The sequence below is a fragment of the Dreissena polymorpha genome, chromosome 5 (assembly GCF_020536995.1).
Source record: "Dreissena polymorpha isolate Duluth1 chromosome 5, UMN_Dpol_1.0, whole genome shotgun sequence".
Classification (NCBI taxonomy): domain Eukaryota; kingdom Metazoa; phylum Mollusca; class Bivalvia; order Myida; family Dreissenidae; genus Dreissena; species Dreissena polymorpha.
This window is the reverse complement of record NC_068359.1, coordinates 98,894,216-98,918,145: the sequence shown is the minus strand read 5'-3', so window position 1 is coordinate 98,918,145 and position 23,930 is coordinate 98,894,216. Positions and strand designations below refer to the sequence as shown.

The 23,930-nt window shown below is 35.3% G+C and overlaps 1 protein-coding gene across 4 annotated transcripts in view; it reads left to right on the top strand.

Annotated features, from left to right (window-relative positions):
- LOC127881057 (uncharacterized) overlaps positions 1 to 23,930 on the top strand; it is a 101,013-nt gene that overhangs the window by 40,021 nt on the left and 37,062 nt on the right. For 2 of the 4 annotated variants that reach the window (XM_052428654.1, XM_052428655.1), the window contains one exon: positions 22,357 to 23,732. In XM_052428654.1, coding sequence (XP_052284614.1) covers positions 22,409 to 23,732 — 1,324 coding nt within the window. In that variant the 5' untranslated portion in view covers positions 22,357 to 22,408. Of the gene's footprint in view, positions 1 to 6,006; positions 6,088 to 19,863; positions 20,260 to 22,356; positions 23,733 to 23,930 lie in introns of those variants that run through there. The other 2 variants (XM_052428656.1, XM_052428653.1) reach the window with 2 other exon arrangements.

Sequence of the window (23,930 nt, the reverse complement as noted above, 5' to 3'; positions counted from 1 at the left end):
CCGACTGGAAATTTTGAGTAACAACATAAGTGTTCGCTTAACGAACAACTAAAACAAGATACTAATATTATTTCGAGACAGTTGCCACACCTGCAGTAAACGGACTGAGGCTGGTGCTGCTCTTAACGTTGTATGGAAGGCCATTTCAATCCCTGGTTGTCCTTGGGAAAAAAATAATTTTGATGGTATGTAGTTCTAGAGAAGGGTACCAGGAAATTAAGATTTCTTGTTATTGTAAGATGTTGGTGGTCTACATAGATAAGATGATTTTCAATTTTGTAGAGAAGTATCAAGGATGTGTTTATTCTTCTCTGTTCTGAAGTTTGCCAATGTAGTGTCTTTATCATCTGAGAAACGCTACTGGTGTAATGGTAGTCATTAAACACATAACAGGCTGCTGACCTTTGCACTCTCTCTACTTGATAAGTTAAGTTTTTTTTCTGCCATGGATGCCAAATTGAAGAACAATATTCTAGTTGCGGTCTAACATATGTTTTGTACGTTGTTTCTTGTATTTGTTTATTATTTGTTTTGACTTTTTTTGATAAATTTTAGTGAATTAGTAGCTTCAGTGGTCATGTTATTTATATGCGTTTTCCAGTTGAAATAATTGCTTATAGTTAGGCCAAGGTATTTTGCTTTATCTGTTGTTATAGTTCTATATAATGAAGTTTATAAGGGAAATTAATTGTCTTTTTCGTTGTTCTTATCACTTCACACTTATCAAGATTAAATTCCATAGACCAGTTTTCTTCCCATTTTTCTAATTTGTGTAAGTCATTTTGAACAATGTTACAGTCATTTCTTTATTTATGGTGAGGTAGACCACTGTATCATCTGCAAAGATTCTTGCCCTACTTTTTAAGGAATCTGGAAGGTCGTTAATATAGATAACAAATAAACAGGGCCCCATCACAGACCCTTGGGGTACACCTGACATGACTGGAGCTGAGTTTGATTTATGACCTTCAACAACTACAGTTTGTGTTTTATGTTTTAAGAAAGAAGAAATCCAGGATGTAGTATTGCTATTAACACCAAGTTTGAGAAGTTTGTATACTAGGAGATTATGGTCTACTTTATCGAAAGCTTTACTAAAGTCCATTACAATTAGATCAGTTTGTTTACCAGCTTCTAGGTTATCATAGATTTCTTGAGAGAAGGAGATTAATTGTGTTTCACAGCTATGTTTAGAACGGAATCCGTGTTGGAATGGACTACGAAGATCGTTAGTGTCAAAATAATTCATGAGGTTTGATACAATGATATGTTCCATTAATTTTGAGGATATACAAGTGATCGAAATCGGCCGATAATTACATGCTTTACACTTAGCACCATTTTTAAATATTGGGGCAACCTGTGCAGGCCTCAAATCTAGTGGGACGGAGCCAGTGTCGAGTGATGCACAAAAGATTTTTGTCAAATATGGTGCTATTTCATGATGGAGTTCTTTCAAGAGAGGTGATATTTCGTCTCGACCAGAGGCCTTATTTGGATTTAAGTTTATTAGTATTTTTTCTACACCAGATAGCGTAATGTTTATGTTTTCCATTTTACTTGAAGTAGTTGGATGAATTCCAGATTGTATTAGATGTATTTCAGTTTGGTGTCTAAGATTCATTGGTTTAGGCTTGGAGAACACGGATTCGAATTGTTTATTGAGAATGTTAGCTTTTTGTGTGGCGTCAGTATACGTTATTTCATCACTTTTTAACGGGGCTATGCCACAGTTTTCATTTTGTTAATGTTTTATGTATGAGTAATTTTTTGTATTTTGTTGTTTTCAGCATCACCAGTAAAAATACAGATTCTAAATATTCCCAGTAGTTTTCACGTATTTTTTTGTATTGATGCTTTTATAATTACGGTCAGTTTAGTTTTTAATTTTGCATAACTTTTATTGGTACGGATAGTATTTTTTACTTTTTTGTACAATTTGTCACGTTAATGAACGAGTCTAATGGTATTTTTGGAGATCCAAGGGAGATCACTTTTTGGTGTATTTTGTTTTGTTGGGATATATTTATTAGATAGAGTTTCTATGATGTCTTTAAACTGGAGCCAGAGTTCATTAGGATCTAAATCAGGCTGGGTTTTGAATTTGTCTTCAAAATTTCTATTTAAGTCAGACTTTTACATTTCGTATTGGTTGGTAAGGATGTCCTATTGGCATATTTATCTCACGGAATACGATATCATGGTCGGACGAGCCGAGGCCAGGCAGTGTCTGGTAGAATGAATCTTGCTTGGTTGGTTTGTTAAAAGTAAATCAAGAACATTATTGCCTCTTGTTGGCATTTTCACCATTTGTTCCAGATTAAAAAGTGTCATGTTTTCTTGGAAATCTTCATAAGTATTTTTGAATTTGCACGAGTCCTTAATAGACTCATTGGACCAATCAAAATCTGGCATATTAAAATCGCCCGGGACCCAGAATATACTATTTTGTGGGATCATTTTGAGGACCAGAGATTATGCAGACTAATTTCATCATTTTTATGTGGTTTATAAAAGAATGATACATAGATAGATTTCAGACCTTTTATGCTGATTTTTGCCCATGTGATATTACAGTCGGTTTTGAGGTCGGGCTGTTCCTCACAGATTAATCTTTGTGAAATGGCTAGAAGTACCCCGCCGCCTTTGCCTGACGTACGGTCATCACGAACCACCATATGGTCAGAGTCTTTTGGAAATATTTCCGACGTCAGAGTTCCAGGTTTTAGCCAGGTTTCAGTACAAGCAATAATGTCAGGCTTAGTTTGATGAATTTCTTGGTGAAATTCCGCGATTTTATTGTTTAATGATCTACAATTTATTATGCTCCCCGAAATAAAATTTCGACGGAGCATATATAGTTGCCAGTTTTTCCTTCCGTACGTCACACTTTTGTTACAGTTTCTCATAGCGCCTTCACTATTTTACCGATCTCTTACATATTTGGCATGAAGGTACCTTGCATGGACCTCTACCTTTTGATGAGATTTGAGGTCACTGGGGTCAAGGTCAAGGTCACCGAGGCTAATTATAGATTTTCCATCACACTTTTGTTACAGTTTCTCATAGCGCTATCACTAATTTACCGATCTCTTACATATTTGGCATGTAGGTACCTTGCATGGACCTCAACCTTTTGATGAGGTTTGAGGTCACTGGGTTCAAGATCAAGGTCACCAAGGCTAATAATAATAGATTTTCCGTCACACTTTTGTTACAGTTTCTCATAGCGCCTTCAATACTTTACCGATCTCTTTCATATTTGGCATGTAGGTACCTTGCATGGACCTCTACCTTTTGATGACGTGTGTGGTCACTGGGGTCAAGGTCACCGAGGCTAATAATAGATTTTCTGTCACACTTTTTTTACAGTTTCTCATAGCGCCTTCAATACTTTACCGATCTCTTTCATATTTGGCATGTAGGTACCTTGCATGGACCTCTACCTTTTGATGAGGTTTGAGGTCACTGGGTTCAAGGTCAAGGTAACCGAGTCTAATAATAGATTTTCTGTCACACTTTTGTTACAGTTTCTCATAGCGCTTTCAATACTTTACCGATCTCTTTCATATTTGGCATGTATATACCTTGCCTGGACCTCTACCTTTTGATGAGGTTTGAGGTCACTGGGTTCAAGGTCAAGGTCACCGAGGCTAATAATAGATTTCCGTCACATTTTTTTACAGTTTCTCATAGCGCCTTTAATACTTTACCAATCTCTATCATATTTGGCATGTAGGTACCTTGCATAGACCTCTACCTTTTGATGAGGTTTGAGGTCACTGGGGTCAAGGTGAAGGTCAACGAGGCTAATAATAGATTTTTAGGTGGTTATTAACACATAAATTGACAAAGCGCATCACCGGGGAGCATCCATCAGTTTCACTGATATTCTTGTATTGAGTATGGTTATTCTTTCAGTTTTCTTGTTTTTGTTTAATTTAATATTACTAGTGTTATCAGATTTTTGTTTTGGTGTTGAAGTAGCTTGAGGTTTTAGTTTCTTCGAATTAGGTGTTTGTTTATTTAAGTTTGAGACACTGGCACTCAGCGATATTCCAGTGGACTCATTAATATAATCTGAGTCCAAAGCAATAAAGCTGTTTGTATCGGACAGGGAGTCAATGGATTCTGACAAGGAAGATGAGTAATTTGGCAGACCACATTTTGTACAGACCCATATATGCTGAGAGTCTGATAGGCGGTTATATGTCTCATCCCCGATGCCCTGACAATCAGCATGAAACCATTGGTCGCAGTTCTCACATAGTATACCTTTATCAGACCAGGTGACCTCAAGTTTACAGAAACCACAAAGGTACTGGGACGCTTTGGGGTCCAGGATTAGTCTCCACGTCTGATGACAGATTAATCAAGAGAATAAATAAGTATGTGATTGTCGTTTTGCATTTCACTGGTTTATCTAGTAACCTATTTAGGCGGATAAACAACCTAAGGCTTGCTGATATAGCCCGGACTTTTACAAATTTGGTTTTTAGGAGGCCTACCTCAGAGTGCCAATTGTTGGTTTCTTGATGTTCATTAACTAATTTGGATAAGTAAATTGAGAGTATTTGAGCAATTTAGAGTATCATAAGAAGATTCATTTTGATAGAAGGAAAAACAACGATACGACAAAACACAAAGACGCTTGTTAGTCACAGATGATCGTTATCTTCTGACCTGTGCCGCAGCCCTCGGGCACAAAATGTTACACAAACAAATGAGAAGTGTTAATAGATGAAATAGAAAGTGTGCAAAGAAGGATAGAATGTTTACTTTACGTTTTTAAATGCTCAACAGCTAAACAGGAAGTGTCCTCAACTAAACCGGATGTTGCATGAGCTGATGAGAATTCGGACGCTTAAGAATTCGGATGGCAGAAACAAACACTCCAATCGAGTGAAATTTGTAATAAAACCATCTTAGGCAATGTCTAGGTGTTTCAGACACTCATGTTTACCTGTCACAATGTTAGATATAAGAAATATATTCAGTTGTTATTTAAAACAAGAGTTTTTGACGAGAAATTTCGTGACTAGCTGTCCCCGACGCATGCGCATTCGAGAAAATAATCATACTTATATGCTTTCAGAACGTCAAGAAAGGGCCATGTTGTAGTCATTTTGTCTAAGTTATCTAGAGCTATAAAATAAATAGGATGATAAAAAGTGCACACACATCTCGACCCGTGCAATAAGACACACTCTTTATAAATTGGAATAGCTGATATTTATTTCAAACTTGCGATTAATTTTGAAAAATGAGTTGCGTCTTAAATTATGCAATAGCGAACAAATTCGGTGCATTCAGCGCTTTGATTCCGCATGCGTTTTAGTGAGACCCATTTTGAAGGTGCGCGTGACGTCAATCGTCAATTGGTCTACTACCCATGTTATCTTAAACCAAAATTCTATCAATATGGTTATTCAGAGACGTAGATAACGTGTTCTCTACGTCTCTGGGTTATTGATAGATCTTAGTCTAAAACAGACATCAAACAGAGACCTCCGTAGGCCCTGAACACCTTGAATTAATGACGAACAATATTTCATATTGTATAGTCCGTACCTCCCGGCCGTAAATGTAATATCTCTTTCTGTGGAAATGATTTATCTTGAAATGAATTTAACACCATACATTGATTCAGTTCTATGTAAGAAATCAGTTATAAATGATTCGATTTGGAAACGCATGCAAAAAAAACTATCCCAAAAAGACATGTTCGAGTTGATGAAATAAATCTTGTCAGTCTACAGCCATTAATACTAATAGGCATAACAGGGCGTGTTTAAATTTTTGTCTGCTAAACCTCCGGGAAAAAATTCAACATTTCATTGTGTGATATTTTTTAAGGTTAAAATAAAAAAAGTACGCTACTGATCCGGTAATGGTAATGTATATAAATGTGTGTTGCCTCTTGATCAATGGAAAACGCATTTTGTCACGAGATTAGGGACGACGTCATTTTCAAGATGGCCGCAAAGAAAAGCAATACGCATAACAAATAGTTCATTGAAGCTAAAATAAGTTGTTATTTTCTTTCAAGGGTTCAGTAAATTCCATTTTACTGTTAGAACTTGATCGGTTAGTTGACTTTTCCTAAATTGTGTGCGAAGTGTTTAAGTGCCTAGAAAACAGATGATCAGTGTGAATACTGACTAAACTGAGCGTGTGCCTCCTTCACATGGTAGCCTACAATAATGCCTCGCATGTTTGAATGTAATTATTTCATTTGGAGTTAATATAAATATTTGTATAACCTTGTATATTACTATAATATTCAAAAGTAAAACACCGTCGAGTAAAAGCCAGAATTTGTTTCTTCAACAACCATCCAGATCCAGAGAATTCTTTTTAATGTATAAATTGTGAATAAAAACTCAGAAATTAAAATTTAAGTAAGCATTGCTAGCATTTTTCCATAGCTCATGTTTGATGGAACACTACCCTGTATTTTATAGCAATTGTGATAAAGGAAAATGACAAAATACCACTACTTCCAAAACAGTTTGTCCCACAATAAGTTAAATATTTATGACGATGCATTTGCGGTTGATCTTTGCGACAAAATTTTGCTTATGGTATGCTAGCAAAGTATCCAGTTTCTTTCCATTTAAGGACAAAGCAATGGCAATAATTCATGGCTTTAATAGCTTTGCCAACAAGGTTTTAGATATTGATTTAGTTTTCTCCTTGTAGACGTGTTAAACATTCATGACAATCATGCATTCTTTGAAGATCAATTGAACATTGCTCATGTAATATCCTGGGTCTGACACTATGAAGTTTCTGTCCATCGGGTAAAATGTTTTTTTCAAAAGATAAAGAACAATGAATTTCATTTATGTAATGTATTATGGCTCCATCGATAAAGTTTAAGATATTCATCTAGTTTAGTCCTTATAGACTGGCTGTGAGTACCCTGTATTTTATAGCAATTGTGATCAAGGAAAATGACAAAACACCACTACGTCCAAAACAGTTTGTCCAACAATAAGTTAAATATTTATGATGATGCATTTGTGGTTGATCTATGTGACAAAACTTTGCTTATGGTATGCTAGCAAACTATCAAGTTTCTTTCCATTTAAGGACAAAGCAATGGCAAAAATTCATGGCTTTAATAGCTTTGCCAACAAGGTTTAAGATATTGATTTAGTTTCCTCCTTGTAGATAGGTTGCCCAACGTGTTAAACATTTATGAAAATCATGCATTCTTTGAAGATCAATTGAACATTTCTCATGTAATATCCTAGGTCTGACACTATGATGTTTCTGTCCATCGGGTAAAATGTTTTTTTCAAAAGATAAAGAACAATGAATTTCATTTATGTAATGTATTATGGCTCCATCAATAAAGTTTAAGATATTCATCTAGTTTAGTCCTTATAGACTGGCTGTGAGTACCCTGTATTTTATAGCAATTGTGATCAAGGAAAATGACAAAATACCACTACGTCCAAAACAGTTTGTCCAACAATAAGTTTAATATTTATGACAATGCATTTGTGGTTGATCTATGCGACAAAATTGTGCTTATGGTATGCTAGCAAACTCAACTTTCTGTTCATATAAGGACAAAGCAATGGCAATAATTCATGGCTTTAATAGCTTTGCCAACAAGGATTAAGATATTGATTTAGTTTTCTCCTTGTAGATAGGTTGCCCAACGTGTTAAACATTTATGACAATCATGCATTCTGTGACGATCAATTGAACATTTCTCGTGTAATATCCTAGGTCTGACACTATGAAGTTTCTGTCAATCTGGTAAAATGTTTTTTTCAAAAGATAAAGAAAAATCAATTTCATTTATGTAATGTATTATGGCTTCATCAATAAAGTTTAAGATATTAATATAGTATTGTCCTTATAGATTGGTTGTGAGTATTCAAAAATTTACTTATAAAGGCTCCGTAACTGTCAAAGGAAAAATACACTCCTTTCATTAACAATTTAGTCTCTTCAATGTTTGCTTTATATGCAGTAATTTTCTAGCAGCACTTGGTTTTGGATCAGACACAGAAAATAATTGAATTATAAAACATGCATAGTTATTTCATTCACCGCAAATGGACGGGTGACAGAACTAGTGGTTGATTGTTAGGTATAATTCTGATTTTGTTCGATTGTGTTTGCCTGGGTGCAAAATAAATTCCCTTGGTATTCTCCATCCTGCTCGCTGTTATTCTGCATGCGCAACTTCATTTTGCTAAAGATCTCAAAGATGCAAATAAGAATGCTAAATACATATATATATAATGAAAATGCAATTTGATTAGATCGTTCGCTCAATTAATTTCAAGAAGTGATTGCCTGTTGATTATTAATTTTACTTTTCAAATGATTTTTAGGTCAACTTTTTCAAGAAACAGAAAATGCAAGCTATTCTTCTCGCAACATTGTCCAAACTATGTTTACGTCTTACAGTTAGCTAGTATTTCAGGAATGGCTTGAGGGATTTCATTTAAACTGAAAACAATTCCCAATATTAAAATGACCCATTGAATGTTTGGTAACTGTTGTTTGAAATTTGTCAATATAAGGGGCCATTTTACACATTAAAATTTAGATATGCGCCATATACACCATGAAGACAGCTTACATTTTTTTCGCGAATCCATTCTCTCAGGAATGGCGTGAGAGTTTTCATTGTAACTTTAAACATAAATGCCCAATATTATAATGACTGCATAGACCAAGTTTGGTAACTCTAGTTTGAAATCTTCAAAATTAAGGGCCTTTTTATACTTTCAATTTTGAATTTATACAAAGTAGGCAGAAAAAAAATGTTGTCTTATACGTAAGCTGTTTTTCAGACATGACATGAGACATTCTAACTTCTCATATTTATTTACCATATTAAAATGACCAATTACATTATATTTTACAATACTAGTTATTAACTAATAAGGGCATTTTCCCTCTGACATTTTACATGGAAGCTTTTTACATGATGTGTCAGGGTTTATAGCTCATCAATGTTAGATAGATATTTCCATCAAACTTTATTTACAGATAAATTGTACCAAGATCACCCCTCCTTGGGATGGCTCATAAGATTCATGGGGTCAAGGTGACTGTTAATAAAAACAGCAGCATTGATACCACTTAATTTCTAGATAACAAATTGAGTTATTTTTTGACATTTCGTACATTAATTCCTCATATCTAGCTTTGGATGGCATGTATTAGGTGGGTAGGTTCAAGGTCAAGCAAATATAGAAACATTTTGTTTGTTTAATAACTAAAGAATGAATTATTAAAGCAATATTAATCATAATGTAACTTAACCCTTCCCCACTCAGAAATAAAGTGAAAATGTGCAAACAGCATAAAATCAGAACAGCCTGCAAGTAGTCAAGAACTCGCAATCTGTTCAGGTTTTATGCTGTTTGCTGCTCATAAGTATATAAGGGTTGGAAATGAAGCCTTAAAAACTAAAATATTTAGTAAGAAAGGTATTTAATTACATTAAACTTTCTGAGCGACTGCAAATGTGTCAAAATATGTATCTACATGTACGTGGTAAAGGTTTAATATATTCCTTATAGGCCTTGCTAGGTTTACAAATTACATGTGGCATGCATGAGGTAATGAAAAATAGAAAAAAGGATTGCGCTAAGTGAAAAAGAAAAATGAGCTACTTGATATGAATGGTATGTAAATGGAGGACATGCGCATATTTTCATATCCTGCAACTCAAATGATTTTGTCAATTTATTAATAATATGAGATTTTAAATTGTTTGTGTCATTTCTGCTGGAGATCTCTGAAAATATTAATCCAAATTTGATCACACCATACAAGCAATATCTTCATACTTTGGACATATGCATATTGCTAGGAAATGGTCCTCCTAGGACTTAAATGCCCTTTGTAGCTCACCTGTCACGAAGTGACATGGTGAGCTAATGTGACCATGTGATGTCCGGCGTCCGTTGTGCGTGCGTGTGTCCGTCAACAATTTGTTTGTGTAGACAGTAGAGGTCACAGTTTTCATCCAATCTTTATGATATTTGGTCAGAATGTTTATCTTGATGAAATCTGGGTTGGGATTGTATTTGGGTCATCTGGGGTCAAAAACTAGGTCACTAGGTCAAATAATAGAAAAACCTTGTGTAGACAATAGAGGTCACAGTTTTCATCCAATCTTTATGAAATTTGGTCAGAATGATTATCTTGATGAAATCTGGGTTGGGATTGTATTTGGGTCATCTGGGGTCAAACACTAGGTCAAATAATAGAAAAACCTTGTAAAAACCTTGTATAGACAATAGAGGTCACAGTTTTCATCCAATCTTTATGAAATTTGGTCAGAATGTTATCTTGATGAAATCTGGGTTGGGATTGTATTTGGGTCATCTGGGGTCAAAAACTACATGTAGGTCACTAGGTCAAATAATAGAAAAACCTTGTGTAGACAATAGAGGTCACGGTTTTCATCCAATCTTTATGAAATTTGGTCAGAATGTTTATCTTGATGAAATCTGGGTTGGGATTGTATTTGGGTCATCTGGGGTCAAAAACTAGGTCACTAGGTAAAATAATAGAAAAAATTTGTGTAGACAATAGAGGTCACAGTTTTCATCCAATCTTAATGAAATTTGGTCAGAATGTTTATCTTGATGAAATCTTGGTTGGGATTGTATTTGGGTCATGTGGGGTCAAAAACAAGGTCATTAGGTCAAATAATAGAAAAACCTTGTGTAGACAATAGAGGTCATAGTTTTCATCTGATCTTAATGAAATATGGTCAGAATGTTTATCCTGATAATAACTGATTTTGAATCGTTACAGGGCTCCCGCTGCCGTTCGCCAGATTTGCCAATGGCGAAAATTTAGCAAATTCAGCGGATAAAATAATGATTTTTTCCTGACAAATGCCGTCCCAGATAATAAACTCTTTCAGCTGTAGACTGTGCGTCAATACATCGCCTTATACATTACATTACATTAACACCGGTCAGAACCGGTCATCGAGACAAAGGAAAATGACTGGTATGAAAACAAAACAATGGTGTAATCGTACATCTTATCGGCTTAAATAAACAGTTACATCTGATTAAAGATTGCTGCCAATTTCAATCAATTTGAGTAAAAGCCGTTAGCGAATTATCAACTTAGTCACACAATGAACGTAAGTAAAGAAGTTGATAATTGATTTTAATTTCGAGAAGTGCGTAATGTTTTAGTCAAAGAAACTTCAGCATACAGTTTATATACTATACCTGTACGCTGAAGCCAACCCCGTATCGAAAGTCAACCAGAGTCGTAACATATTTATGTCACGCTATAAATCAAAGAAAGTTCATTTTCTTGGATACATTTCTACATATATTGGTGAATGAATATAAATTACTGCATCTGGGAATATTTTAAGGTTCAAATGTTTCAAATTCATCTTACAATAGATGAAAATAACTATCATCAGTCTGAAATTCACAATTTTGACGCCATTGTCGCTTTGTCACGTGATGAGTTTTTATTTGGATACTTTCAGATTGACCTTGACATTTTTTGCTGAAATTGTAAACATTACTTTCGTTTTCTGAAATCTATTAAGGTGGGTGAAAAAAGGGTAAAATACAACTTTGAAACGGATTTTATCTCAGCATATTTTCAGATTTTAAAGCATGTTATTTAGAGATTTTTGGGAGCCATAGCCGATTCGCGATATATTGGACAACGCGATATAACGGACCGTGATATATTGGAGTTGCAGTGTAGATAAATTTTAAATGTTTAAGATAGTATTTTGTGAAAGAATATATCAGTTAAATGTGAAAAATGTCAATCTTTCCAATCAAGTGGTTGATTTGAGCCAATAACTGCATTTAAAAGCTGTTTTGGACCGGTCTTAGTTATCTGTAAACTTTTCGGGAATTTCTGGTTGACTTTCCTATTGGGGTTGGTCCATAACTATAAAGTCGCGCCAGTCAAAAATCATAAAAAGAGACATTTAAAGTTCTGGAAGCCAGAACTAGTAATGTTTGTGATGATTAAAGGCTAAATGTGTTGCAATTGTGAATGACGATAGATGAACGGGTATAAAACCCTTGACATTTTCAGCGAAAGTGTCGGAAATTGCGACTGCCATTATGGCGACCATAGGCAATAAGCGTCCTTTGGACTCTGACGAATCTAATGACACGGTCTAAAAAAAAATCAACTCTGATAATAGATCATTCAAAGATGTTTGGCTTTCGGAATTCAAGTGGTTAGACTATAATGCAAAATCAAAAACGATGTGTTGCAAAATATGCATACAGTTTCAAAAATCAAATTCATTCACTTTGGGTGTAGTATGTTGAAAAAAGACAACATTTCAAAACACGAAAAATCAAAAGGTAATAAAAAAGATTGACAATCAATATTAAAATGAATATACATGAACAATTTTTATATTATTAATAATATATTAAAAATAACAATAATATTTTGTTATGTTCATAATAAATATATATTGACACTTTTCAAAATGAGCTTTTTGTTTTGAAATTTAGCATATTTAATTTAGTTTATTTCAGATCACAAAGAGGCCTTACAAGCTTGAAGTCTGAAAACATTAATGACAAATGCGCAGGCTGCAGCAATATCCAAAAGTGAAGCAGCTGTAGTGTCGGCTATGACTAATGTGTACTTTGCTGCACAACATACTCTCGCATCATCGCTGGTTCCAGACCTGAACAGATTGTGTGTCTTGCAGGTAAAAAAATAAATAAAACATCTTTAAAACAAGTTTGATTTGTTTTAAATTGATTGATAAAATTTGATTTTGTTTAAGTTGGCTACAAATATTGAGCAAAATATTCTTGAAATCATAAATTATATTTTCAGGATGCAAATTTGTATTAATATATTTTCAGGGTGCAACCCAGCTCAATGACCTTCGAGTTGACAGCCACACGTCATATGAACACAGCTCCAGTGTGTCGGAATTTCAAAACTGTATGGCAGGCGTTCTGAGGAGTGATCTTCTCCAGAAGATACAGACATCATGCAAGTACAATATCATGATCGATGAGAGTACAGACATTTCAGTGAAGCAAAATTTAGTGACCTATGTTAGACTTTTTGAAACTGATGAGTTTGGAATGGCTGAACTTCAAGGAGCAAATGCAGAGAGCATATATGAGAATGTAGTTAATTTGCTTGGTAGAAAGGGAATTGACATTCAACATCTCTCAGAAATTCTATTAAAATTGAAAACTTGGAGAACTTGTTGATTTTGTCCATAGACAGCCCACCAATGGAAAAGTTTGATTTCAAACGTGCTTTCAAGATTTGGGCTGGATTGAAGTTGAGGCGGATTATGGCCTTCTGCTAAAATGTATGTTCAGGATATCATGTGCTCATGTAATGTAAATTTATCATGTGCTTATTTTATGAACATGTGCTTGAGTTATGATGTGTGTATATTTATAAATGTTTTGTTGTACTGTTGTTTTTTTTGTTATGCACACATGATGTGGATTATGGCCTTCTGCTAAAATGTATGTTCAGGATATCATGTGCTCATGTAATGTAAATTTATCATATGCTTATTTTATGAACATGTGCTTGAGTTATGATGTATGTACTTCTATAAATGGTTTGTTGTAAACTGTTTATTTTTGTTATGCACACATGATGATTATAGTAATAAACATATTTAAGCTTTGTTTTGTAGTTTCTTCTTTTACACCCCTTAGCCTAGACTTAAAACAGGTGGTTCCTAATGCTTTTCTAAAACTTTGGCTACAGTTTCTCAAATTTGGCTACAAAAAATTACATTTGGCTGAAATGTTGGCTATAGAAATTTTTGGGCCAGGGGGAGCCCTGATCGTATATGGGTCATCTGGGGTCAAAAATTAGGTCACCGGGCCAATGCTAGTAAAACCTTGTGTAGATGAAAGAAGTCACAGTTTTCATCACGTCTTAATGAAATTTTGTAAGAATGTATTAATTAATGACATCTGGCTTGGGATTGTATATGGGCTGATAGAATTTAAGTTGATGTGGCAAGGTTAGTCAGGTGAGCGATTCAGGGCCATCATGGCCCTCTTGTATAAATTATTTGACATTTATTTTGAAACTTTTCATTTGTGAAGGAAATTGTATGGAGTTCTATATCATTCATTAAAATTAGGACATTGTCATTGTTTGCTGGATCTGTGGAACTTATTTCTATGACATCACGGCTTTTTCTCATTTTTGTTATATGACCTATAGATGTGAAATTAGGAATTTATTTTGCGTGGATTTTCCCTTAATTGGGATTTTTTTTTTTTATGTATTAACTTTGAAATGTTGGTTAAATAATTTACAAAAGCCAGTACATTTAAAAAACAAATATTTATCAGTAAAATGGATATTATAACTTAAAAATTCAAAAAATCCATTGTGAACTTTTAGACTGGGTTTGGAAACAAATAAAACTTTTTGCCTTTGGCACTATGACCCAATTAAATATGCAAAAAATTAGCCATGGAAATATTTTAGCTGCAGCAGATTGATTGCCACTGGGTCATCCACATAATGTCAGATTATTTCGATCTGTTGATTGTTTTTATATAGAATATTATCTAATTTTCTTGATCCCATACTTTTAAAGAACTCATACATGTACACTGACAAATAGTATTTACAGGCAGCTCGCGTTAGCATGACTTGGGGCACCAGCTAGGCCTAAATGGAACGGCGCGCCACCCTGCCGTTGCAAGGCCCGCCCTTCCATTTTAATCTGTTCTTTTAATATTTAATTTTTATGCCCCCAGAACATAGGTTCTGGGGGCATATTAAAATCGCACAGTCCGTTAGTCAGATAGTTATATATATAGTCAGTTAGTCTTTCCGTCCGGATTAGTTTCCGCTCAATAAGTCAAGCAATTGTCATCAGAATTTCACCAAACTTCATGAAAATGTGTAAGGCAATAACATCTAGGTCAAGTTCGATAATCGGCCAAATTGACACAGACACTCTTGAGTTACATGTACAGCCCTTGAATCGTCGTAAAATTGGGTTTTTTCTCGTTTCCGCTCAATAACTCTAGCAATTGTCATCAGATCTTCACCAAACTTCATGAAAATGTGTAAGGCATTAATATCTAGGTCAAGTTTGATAATTAGGCAAAGTGACCCAGACACTCCTGAGTTACAGCCCTTGAATCATCGAAAAATTGCATATTTTCTCGTTTCCGCTCAATAACTCAAGCAAATGTCATAGGATCTTCGCCACACTTCATGAAAATGTTAAAGGTCATTTGATCTAGGTCAAGTTCGATAATCAGCCAAATTGACGAAGACACTCCTGAGTTACGGCCCTTGAATCATCAAAAAATTGAGTTTTTTCTTGTTTCCGCTCAATTACTTGAATAATTGTCATCGGATCTTCACCAGACTTCATACAAATGTGTAAGGCAGTAAAATCTAGGTTAAGTTCAATAATCAGCCAAATTTACCCAGGCACATCTGGGTTACGGCCCTTGAATCATCAAAAAATTGCGTTTCCACTTGAAAAATGCTCATAACTTCAATGTCACTTCAGATGTAACCTTCATATTTGGTATGCATGTGTATATGGACAAGGCCTTTTCATACGCCTACAAATTTCGACCCCTTTGACCTTGACCTTAATTTTCGAAAAAGCGTTTTGGGGGTATATGTCTTCCGATGGAGACAGATCTTGTTTTATAATATTCCATACATGGCACAATTACATTGTCGTATTATAATTTATTAATATATTCTTACACTGTTGTTGATTTATTCCTTATTGCGGACATTTTATTCACAATGTAATAATAAAGGAAATAATATGTTATAACAAATATTATATAATAATATGCAGTAGGACACATCCTGGATGAAACGACTGTTCGCTCAAAAGTGCCCTTTTGAGAAAAAGTAAGTTCTTAAAAATGCCCTTTTGACAAAATATCCCCCCTGCACTTTAACTCCTAGCTGGAGAACTGTTTACTGATATCCCCTGTCTAAAAACTGTGATGACAGTTTTGACATATGACTATGAAATGCCCTAATCAAATTGACCACATAGGTTTAAGTTCTTATTTGAGCATGGTAGAATCTTCATGTTTTATCCAATCTTTACCAAACATGCACAGTTGTTTGCATATAATACTTGTAAACTATTGGAAGGTGTTGATAATTAATGGAGCAGATAAGATCAGTAATACGAAGTTATTTCCCCAAATATAGATTAGTGCTCACAATGGACATATGAATTTCAATGAACAAAAGTAATACTGACAACTTGACATGACATTATATAGTATGAAACTATGGGTATTTGTCAAATCAGTGTTTTTTTACCTTACATGTATATAACAGATGCCCACCAAACTAGGCTGTTTTTTTCCCCTTTCCAGTCCAAAAAATTCCCCCTAAAAAAATATTTATTTATTTTTTTAATAGAAAGATGTGTCTCATGATTATAATATCTCAATTCTATTTTAATTTAATCTTGTCAAACATACTATATTATGAAAAAAAAGCAATGAATATATTGCAAACATGTACAAATGTTATAATGAGAGAGTAAGTATTTTTCCCCCAAAGTAGAAAATCATGTGTAAAATTTCCCCCACATAAGGACTAAAGGCCCCATCCCCCACAACCAAAAAAAACCTGCCTGAAATCAGAGTAGATGAGTTATAGACATTGATTAAAACAGTTTTTATGTTTTCCCCAAATATGTCTCTTTTGCACTCTATTTTCCCCTTTCACCCAGCGTCCAGCGTCTTCCCCTTTTCCAAAAACCCTGCAATTTGATTAATTGAGTATGATTGCATACTGAAAATATGAAACATAACACTTTGAAATAACAAAACACTGACTATAACTGCTTAAACTTTGAACACAGCGCCAGACAAACAACGTGTATTTGGCAGGCAGGTCAACGATATCAATAGCATTCCCTTTGCTACTAGGCTCCATGTTTGTTGACAAGTTGCACGATCATTGGCGTAAAGATAAACAAGAAATAAATTCCATCTGCCAATCTGGTTTGTGTGTTTGAGCATCAAAGCACTCATATTTGCCTAAATAAACATTAAACAATCATCGAAAGATTTTTCAATTCAATGTAGTAAATATTCAACCGGTGCCCGCCATTATTGTCGAAAATCTCACTGTGTAACATAGTGGGTGGGGTAAACATGATGAAAAACGCTGGAATTAGGAGAAGAACATTTAAATATAGGGGTTTATTGTATGAACCTTCATTTGAAAGGTAAGATAAGATGATTAAACTTTCAAACTTAAAACCACGTTTTTTGTATTCGCCAAATATTTGGTTCGGGAGGTGGCGAATAACGAATACGATTCGTCCACAGCCGTATTCGAGTAATTCGAATATTCGAATGTATTGTTACAGCCCTACTCATGGTGAGCTTTTGTGATCGCCTTTTGTCCATCGTGCGGCGTCAACATATTCCTTGTTAACACTAGAGGCCACATTAATTGTCCAATCTTCATGAAATTTGGTTAGAAGATTGGTCTTATTGATAGCTTGGATGAGTTCGAAAATGGTCTCGCTTGCTTGAAAAACATGGCTGCCAAGGGGCGGGGCATTTTTCCTTATATGGCTATATTGGTATAGTAAAACCTTGTTAACACTCTAGAGGCCACATTTATTGTCCGATCTTCATGAAACTTGGTCAGAAGATTTATCCCAATAATATCTTGGACAAATTCAAAAATGATGCTGGTTACTTTAAAAACATAGGCATAAGGGAGCAGGGCATTTCTCCTTATATGGCTATATATGGCTTTGGTAAAACCTTGTTAACCCTCTAAGGGCCACATTTATTGTCGGATCTTCATGAAACTTGGTCAGAAGATTTGTCGCAATGATATCTTGGACAAGTTCGAAAATGGTTCCGGTTGCTTGAAAAACATGGCCACCAGGGGGCGGGGCATTTTTCCTTATATATGGCTTTAGTAAAACCTTGTTAACACTCTAGGGGCCACATTTAATGTCCGATCATTATGAGACTTGGTCAGAAGATTTATCCTTATGATATCTTGGACAAGTTCAAAAATGGTTCCGGTTGCTTGAAGAACATGGCCACCAGGGGGCGGGGCATTTTTCCTTATAAAGCTATAGTAAAACCTTGTTAACATTCTAGTATATATAGAGGCCACATTTATTGTCCTATCATCATAAAACTTGGTCAGAAGATTTGTCACAATGATATCTTAGATGTGTTGAAAAATAGTTCTGGTTGGTTGAAAAACATGGGCACCAGGTGGCGGGGCATTTTTCCTTATATGGCTTATATGGCTATTGTAAAACCTTGTTAACACTGTAGAGGCCACATTTATTGTCTGATCTTCATGAAACTTGGTCAGAAGATTCGTCCCAATGATATCTTTGACATATTCAAAAATTGTTCCAGTTGGTTGAAAAACATGGCCACCGGGGGGCAGTGCATTTTTCTTTATTTGGCTATTGTAAAAACTTGTTAACACTCTTAAAAGTCACATTTATTGTCCAATCTTCTTGAAACTTGGTCAGAATATTACCTTGGATTTGTCGAAAATGATCCTTGTCTGTTGAAAAAGGTGGCCACCAGGGTGTTCACTATTCATGAAAGTTGGTTAGAACATTTGTTATCCCCTGTCATAGGCGGAGGGATATTGTTTTGGCGTTGTCCGTCCTTCTGTCCGTCCGTCTTTCCGTCTGTCCGGAGCCATATCTTGGAAGTGCTTTGGCGGATTTCAATGAAACTTGGTATGAGTATATATATGGATAAGAGGATGATGCACGCTAAATGGCATTGTATACCATCTGTAAATAACGGAGTTATGTCCCTTTGTATCTTGAAAAAATTATTTTTGTGTGTGTCCGGAGTCATTTCTTGGAAGTGCTTTGGCGGTTTTCATTGAAACTTGGTATGAGTATAAACATGGACTAGAGGATGATGCACGCCAAATGGCATTGTACACCATCTGTTAAAAACGGAGTTATGGCCCTTTGTATCTTGAAAAAATGCTTTTTTGAGTGTCAAATATAATTCTTTTGTGTCCAGAAGCATATTGGCTGGGGATATCAATTCAACGAATTTGCTTGTTCTAATGACATCTTGGGCTGCACAGAGCAGGTCAGTTTCTTTGAATCTCAGGTGAGCGACTTTGGGCCTTTCAGGCCCTCTTGTTTAAGTGATATTGTAACTTGATTGGATTATTGGATAAATGTGCACATTAGAAAAGCGGTATGTATACTGTTAGATACAATTCGGTTTATATGCGTGTATTTGCGGATGACAACACAGCATGGCAATAAACAGAACCTATATTATAGGCTATACAATACCTGTTTTTATAGCCCCCTGCAATATGTGAGCTCAAAATTCATAACGCTGTCCGTTTATAACGCTGTTGCATGGCTTGGACCCCGTCATCCGCGTTATATTGGAGTTACAGTGTATATTTTATATTTGATGTACTTGTATTATTTTTAACAGTGTATATTTTATATTTGATGTACTGGTATTATCACATGTTCTTTTTCTGCTTTCAGATCCCTATAAATCTGGAGCTTTAAATGAGCTTTGCCGAACATCCAACAGTTCCCTCTATCATCACATATAAGTTAAAAAAAAGTTGTTTATTTCAACTAGAAGCTTGACATTGCAATCCTGGAAATTTCAAATCCTGATCAAAGCCTTCCTAAAAAGCTTCCTCTTTGAATTGAGAATTTTCCGGACATCGAGTAACTGTCACTTTTAGGTTATGGTCATCCAAACCACCCAGGAAAGCATTGGGAGCCAAGGTGCCAAATTATATACCCAAATTTTGAGTGTTTGCGCTCAGCAGCAGCATTAAAAGAACAACGTCATCAGGATTTAATCCAAAACTTGGATTGCAGTCATGTAACCAGAATGAGAAACTAGAATCAAAACCCAGAAGCAGTTGTGGAAAAGGGTTACCAAGGTTATGATGAACCACATAAACTGCTGATTCATAGTTATCTGCAAGATGAACATCTGGCTCCTCAATGTTAGCCTGTGTTAATCCAGCAGCAGGGATTCTACAAGTAGTTGGAGTGTTTACTCATGAAATACCTGAATGTTATTTTTGTTTGAATGACAGAGGAAAAAGTATCATACCAAATGAATTCAGATTTGAGGGTGGAGCTAGAAATACCTTTATTTTTCAAGATATAAGTAGCAGAAAATTTTTCCTTGCACAAGACATATTTACATAGAATACTTTTTAGCTCACAAAGCTAATTAGAAATATAGTTGCAAGGTGAATCTGAAAATAGTTCATGTTTGTTTAAAAACAAGGCTCTGAGGGGGTGGTAGTTTTGTATGTCTACAGTTGTTTATAGTGAAACATTGTGAATAATTTTAGTCACATTTTTAGTTCAATCTGAATGACACTTGCTAAGTTGTTATCATATCTAGATTTAGGTTACTCAATTAGTTTTAATAATATCATCTTCAAACATGGTGACAATCTTTATGAGCATGATATTTTTTGCTCATGGTGAACTTTTGTGATCACCTTTTGTCAATTGTCTGTCTTCCGTTGTGCATCATGAATATTTGCCTTGTTAACACTGAAGAGGCCACATTTATTGTTGGATCTTCATGAAACTTTGTCCCAATGATATCTTGGATGAGTTCAAAAATGATTTAGGTCTGTTGAAAAACATGGCCGCCAGGGGGCCATTTGTTGTTCATTCTTCATGAAACTTGGTTAGAACATTTTGTTCCATTGATATCTTGGGCTGAAAGGAAAAGGTCATGCCTTTTTATCACAGGGTAGCGACTTTGGGCGTTTCAGGCCCTCTTGTTTACTAAATTGGACACGCTGCTTCTAGGCGGGAAGCAATCATACAATTAACTTGCCAGAGACACTGGTACCCTCTTGTATGCCAATTATACCAAAGCAATCATCTGTATTGATAACAGCTGTTATCAAATTTTCGATTTGTACCCAACAGTCATTTTCACAAAATTTTTATATGTAATTTTATAGTTAACCAATTATTCGGCCAGTTTTAGAACATGCTAATATTCGTCATCATCCCTACTTTTAAACACTCTAGAATTTTTATTGTAAGCTTGAAGATCTCAAGGTGAGCTGTTGTGATCACTTCATGTCCAGTGTCCAGCGATGTGTGATTATTTATTAGCTCGTTTCCACTCTAGAGGTCACATTTTTCATCTAATCTTTGTGAAACTTTGTTTATCTAGAAAATTTCTAGGCCAACTTCTATCTGGGGCATGCGTCCAAGTCTTGTCACGTGTGCAAACTTAAGAAAATCTGTATTACCACTCTAGAGGCCACATTTATTACTCCATCTTAATGAAACTTGGTAAGAATGTGTATCTTGACAAAACATAGTTTCAATCTTGGTCACATATGCATCCGAAAACTAGGTCTCCTGGCCACATATCAGAAAAACCAACTTACCACATTTTTTTTACTCTTAATAAAACTTGCTTTAAAGGATATCTCGACAATAGCTAAACCATGTTCAAGAGAGGTTATATACTATGAAATAATGTTATATATATAAAAACATGTTGTCATATAGTTCGTCACAGCAACTAAGTCAATATATGACATTTGTTTCATGTTCCGATGTCAAGCATATTATAAAACATGTAAAGAAGGCTAAAACTAATATCAATACCATAGAATGATTTTCTCCTGTCAGTCGACAGTTGTTCTTTTGCTTACCTAGCTGAATTTAATTCCAGTTGTCCACTGATTTATTAGATATTCATTTTGTATTCCAAATTTTCTTCACTTCTGTTCTTAAACATACATGTATTTTTTGCCTCTTCTTAATTTTTATGCCCCCGGATCGAAAGATCTGGGTATATTGTTTTTGGCCTGTCTGTCTGTCTGTCATTGTGTCAGTCAGTTGGTCAGTCAGTCATTGTATGTGTGTCACAAAACTTTAACCTTGGTTAAACTTTTATAACTTTTGCAATATTGAAGATAGCAACTTCATATTTGGAATGCATGTGTATCTCATGAAGCTGCACATTTTGAGTGGTTAAAAGTCAAGGTCAAGGTCATCCTTCAAGGTCAAATATCATTGTATTTTTCGTTCCTAAAACTTTAACCTTCGTTAAAGTTTGGTCATAACTTTTTGAATATTGAAGATAGCAACTTTATATTTGGCATGCATGTGTATCTCATGGAGCTGCACATTTTGAGTGGCTAAAGGTCAAGGTCAAAGGTCAAATTTATGGCTTCAAAGTGGCGCAATAGGGGGCATTGTGTTTCTGACAAACACATCTCTTGTTTTTATGAAAAGTGGTTTAACGTATAGTTTACTTCCAAATAGTCTCTGCTACTATCCCTTAAATCAATTCTTCTTTACAGATACACATTTCAAATCAGTGAATGTACCCAGTCAACAAAAAATAGCTAGAAAATGACAACCAGTACAGAAACCACAGAAAAATACTCCAGAATCTACTTCAGCATTTGTTTTCCCGCGGAAAAAAATGTGTCACAAGTTCTGGACGAGGCCCTTATACGTTTTGGACGATCTGAAGAAACTGTTCTGATACATTATGACAAGAATACACATGAACTGCTTTTGTTTCCTGATCCTGGTATCGATATAAAATCATTATCATTGGCACAGCTTACAAATAGTAACAGTTCTCATCATGATAATAGTGAGCATCATATTTTGATGGTGATTCATCATGGTATCGCAAGTTTGTCTAAAACTACAGAAACTTCAGATTCTAAAGTGGATTTTCTTTTAAAAGATTTAAGTAAAGGGTTATCTAAACGATACATAAAAGGTCTTAAAGATATGCATACGTGTAACACACACTTAGCATACGCTCCAGTGATCCCGAAGCGGAAAAGAACAGGAAATACTATTCCAGTGCCTGCAGAACCTGATCACCCAGCCAAGAAGCAGAAACTTGAAAATGATGAGAATGTCTTGTCACTGACAGAGTACCGAAGAATGCAAGGTTCTGCGGTGAAAAAAATTAAAAAGCTATATTCTGTTAAAGGTAAAAAGCTTAGAAAAAGTGAAGCAACTGTAACTGGGCCCGCCCTTGACAACAATGCAAGAGATGATAAAGCTCCTTTTAGAAATGTTACCAATAAGGACCCACAAAACCCAACAACAAGTGCTGCAAAACAAGATCAACAAAAAATGGAAGTTGAAAAGAAGAAAACATCTTTTGTTAAACAAGTGAGAAAAGTATGCATTAATCACTTAAGAAAATTATGCAATAAGGTCAAGAAGAAATATGATAAAAAGCTCCAATCCAAGAAGATTACAAAAGTCTTAAGAAAACTGACAGCTCTTCCAGAGACAATACAACACAATGTAACTGTTAAAGTGTTTCCTGCAAAAAGATCTGGCAAATCAGGACGAAATAGAAACCAAAATTCATCCTCATCACGTCCAACAAATGGAGTTCCCATACAGGCTAGCGATTCAACAGAGAGGGACAGGAATCGCCCCCTGGTGACGTCCACAACTCCTGTGTTCTCTACAGGCGGACCTGGACCTCCTACCAACCCAATACCAACAACCAATCTGATGGACCTTGATAACGAGAGGATCTTGCGTGATCGACTCCGAGGTGTGGGAAACACGGTCCAGGTGGCGCCTCGCTATCCCGAGTATGCAGATCAGACTGTGCGGCAGCGGTCCTTTGCAAATTGGCCGTCATATACGCAACAACAAGCAGCAAGGCTTATCATATTTGGCTTCTACTACACTGGTATGTATGTCAAAGTAGGTTTATTATTGTTCTTTTTGTCTGCTTCATTTTTAGAGAAATTGATCTTGGTGTCGTGATCCTCTGTTTGATTTATAAAACTATTTAAGAAATTGCGTTCCTCTAGGTGACAATGATTTTGTTAACCAATTCTGATAAAAAACAATAGAAAAAATAAACAACAGTGACAACACTCAACCA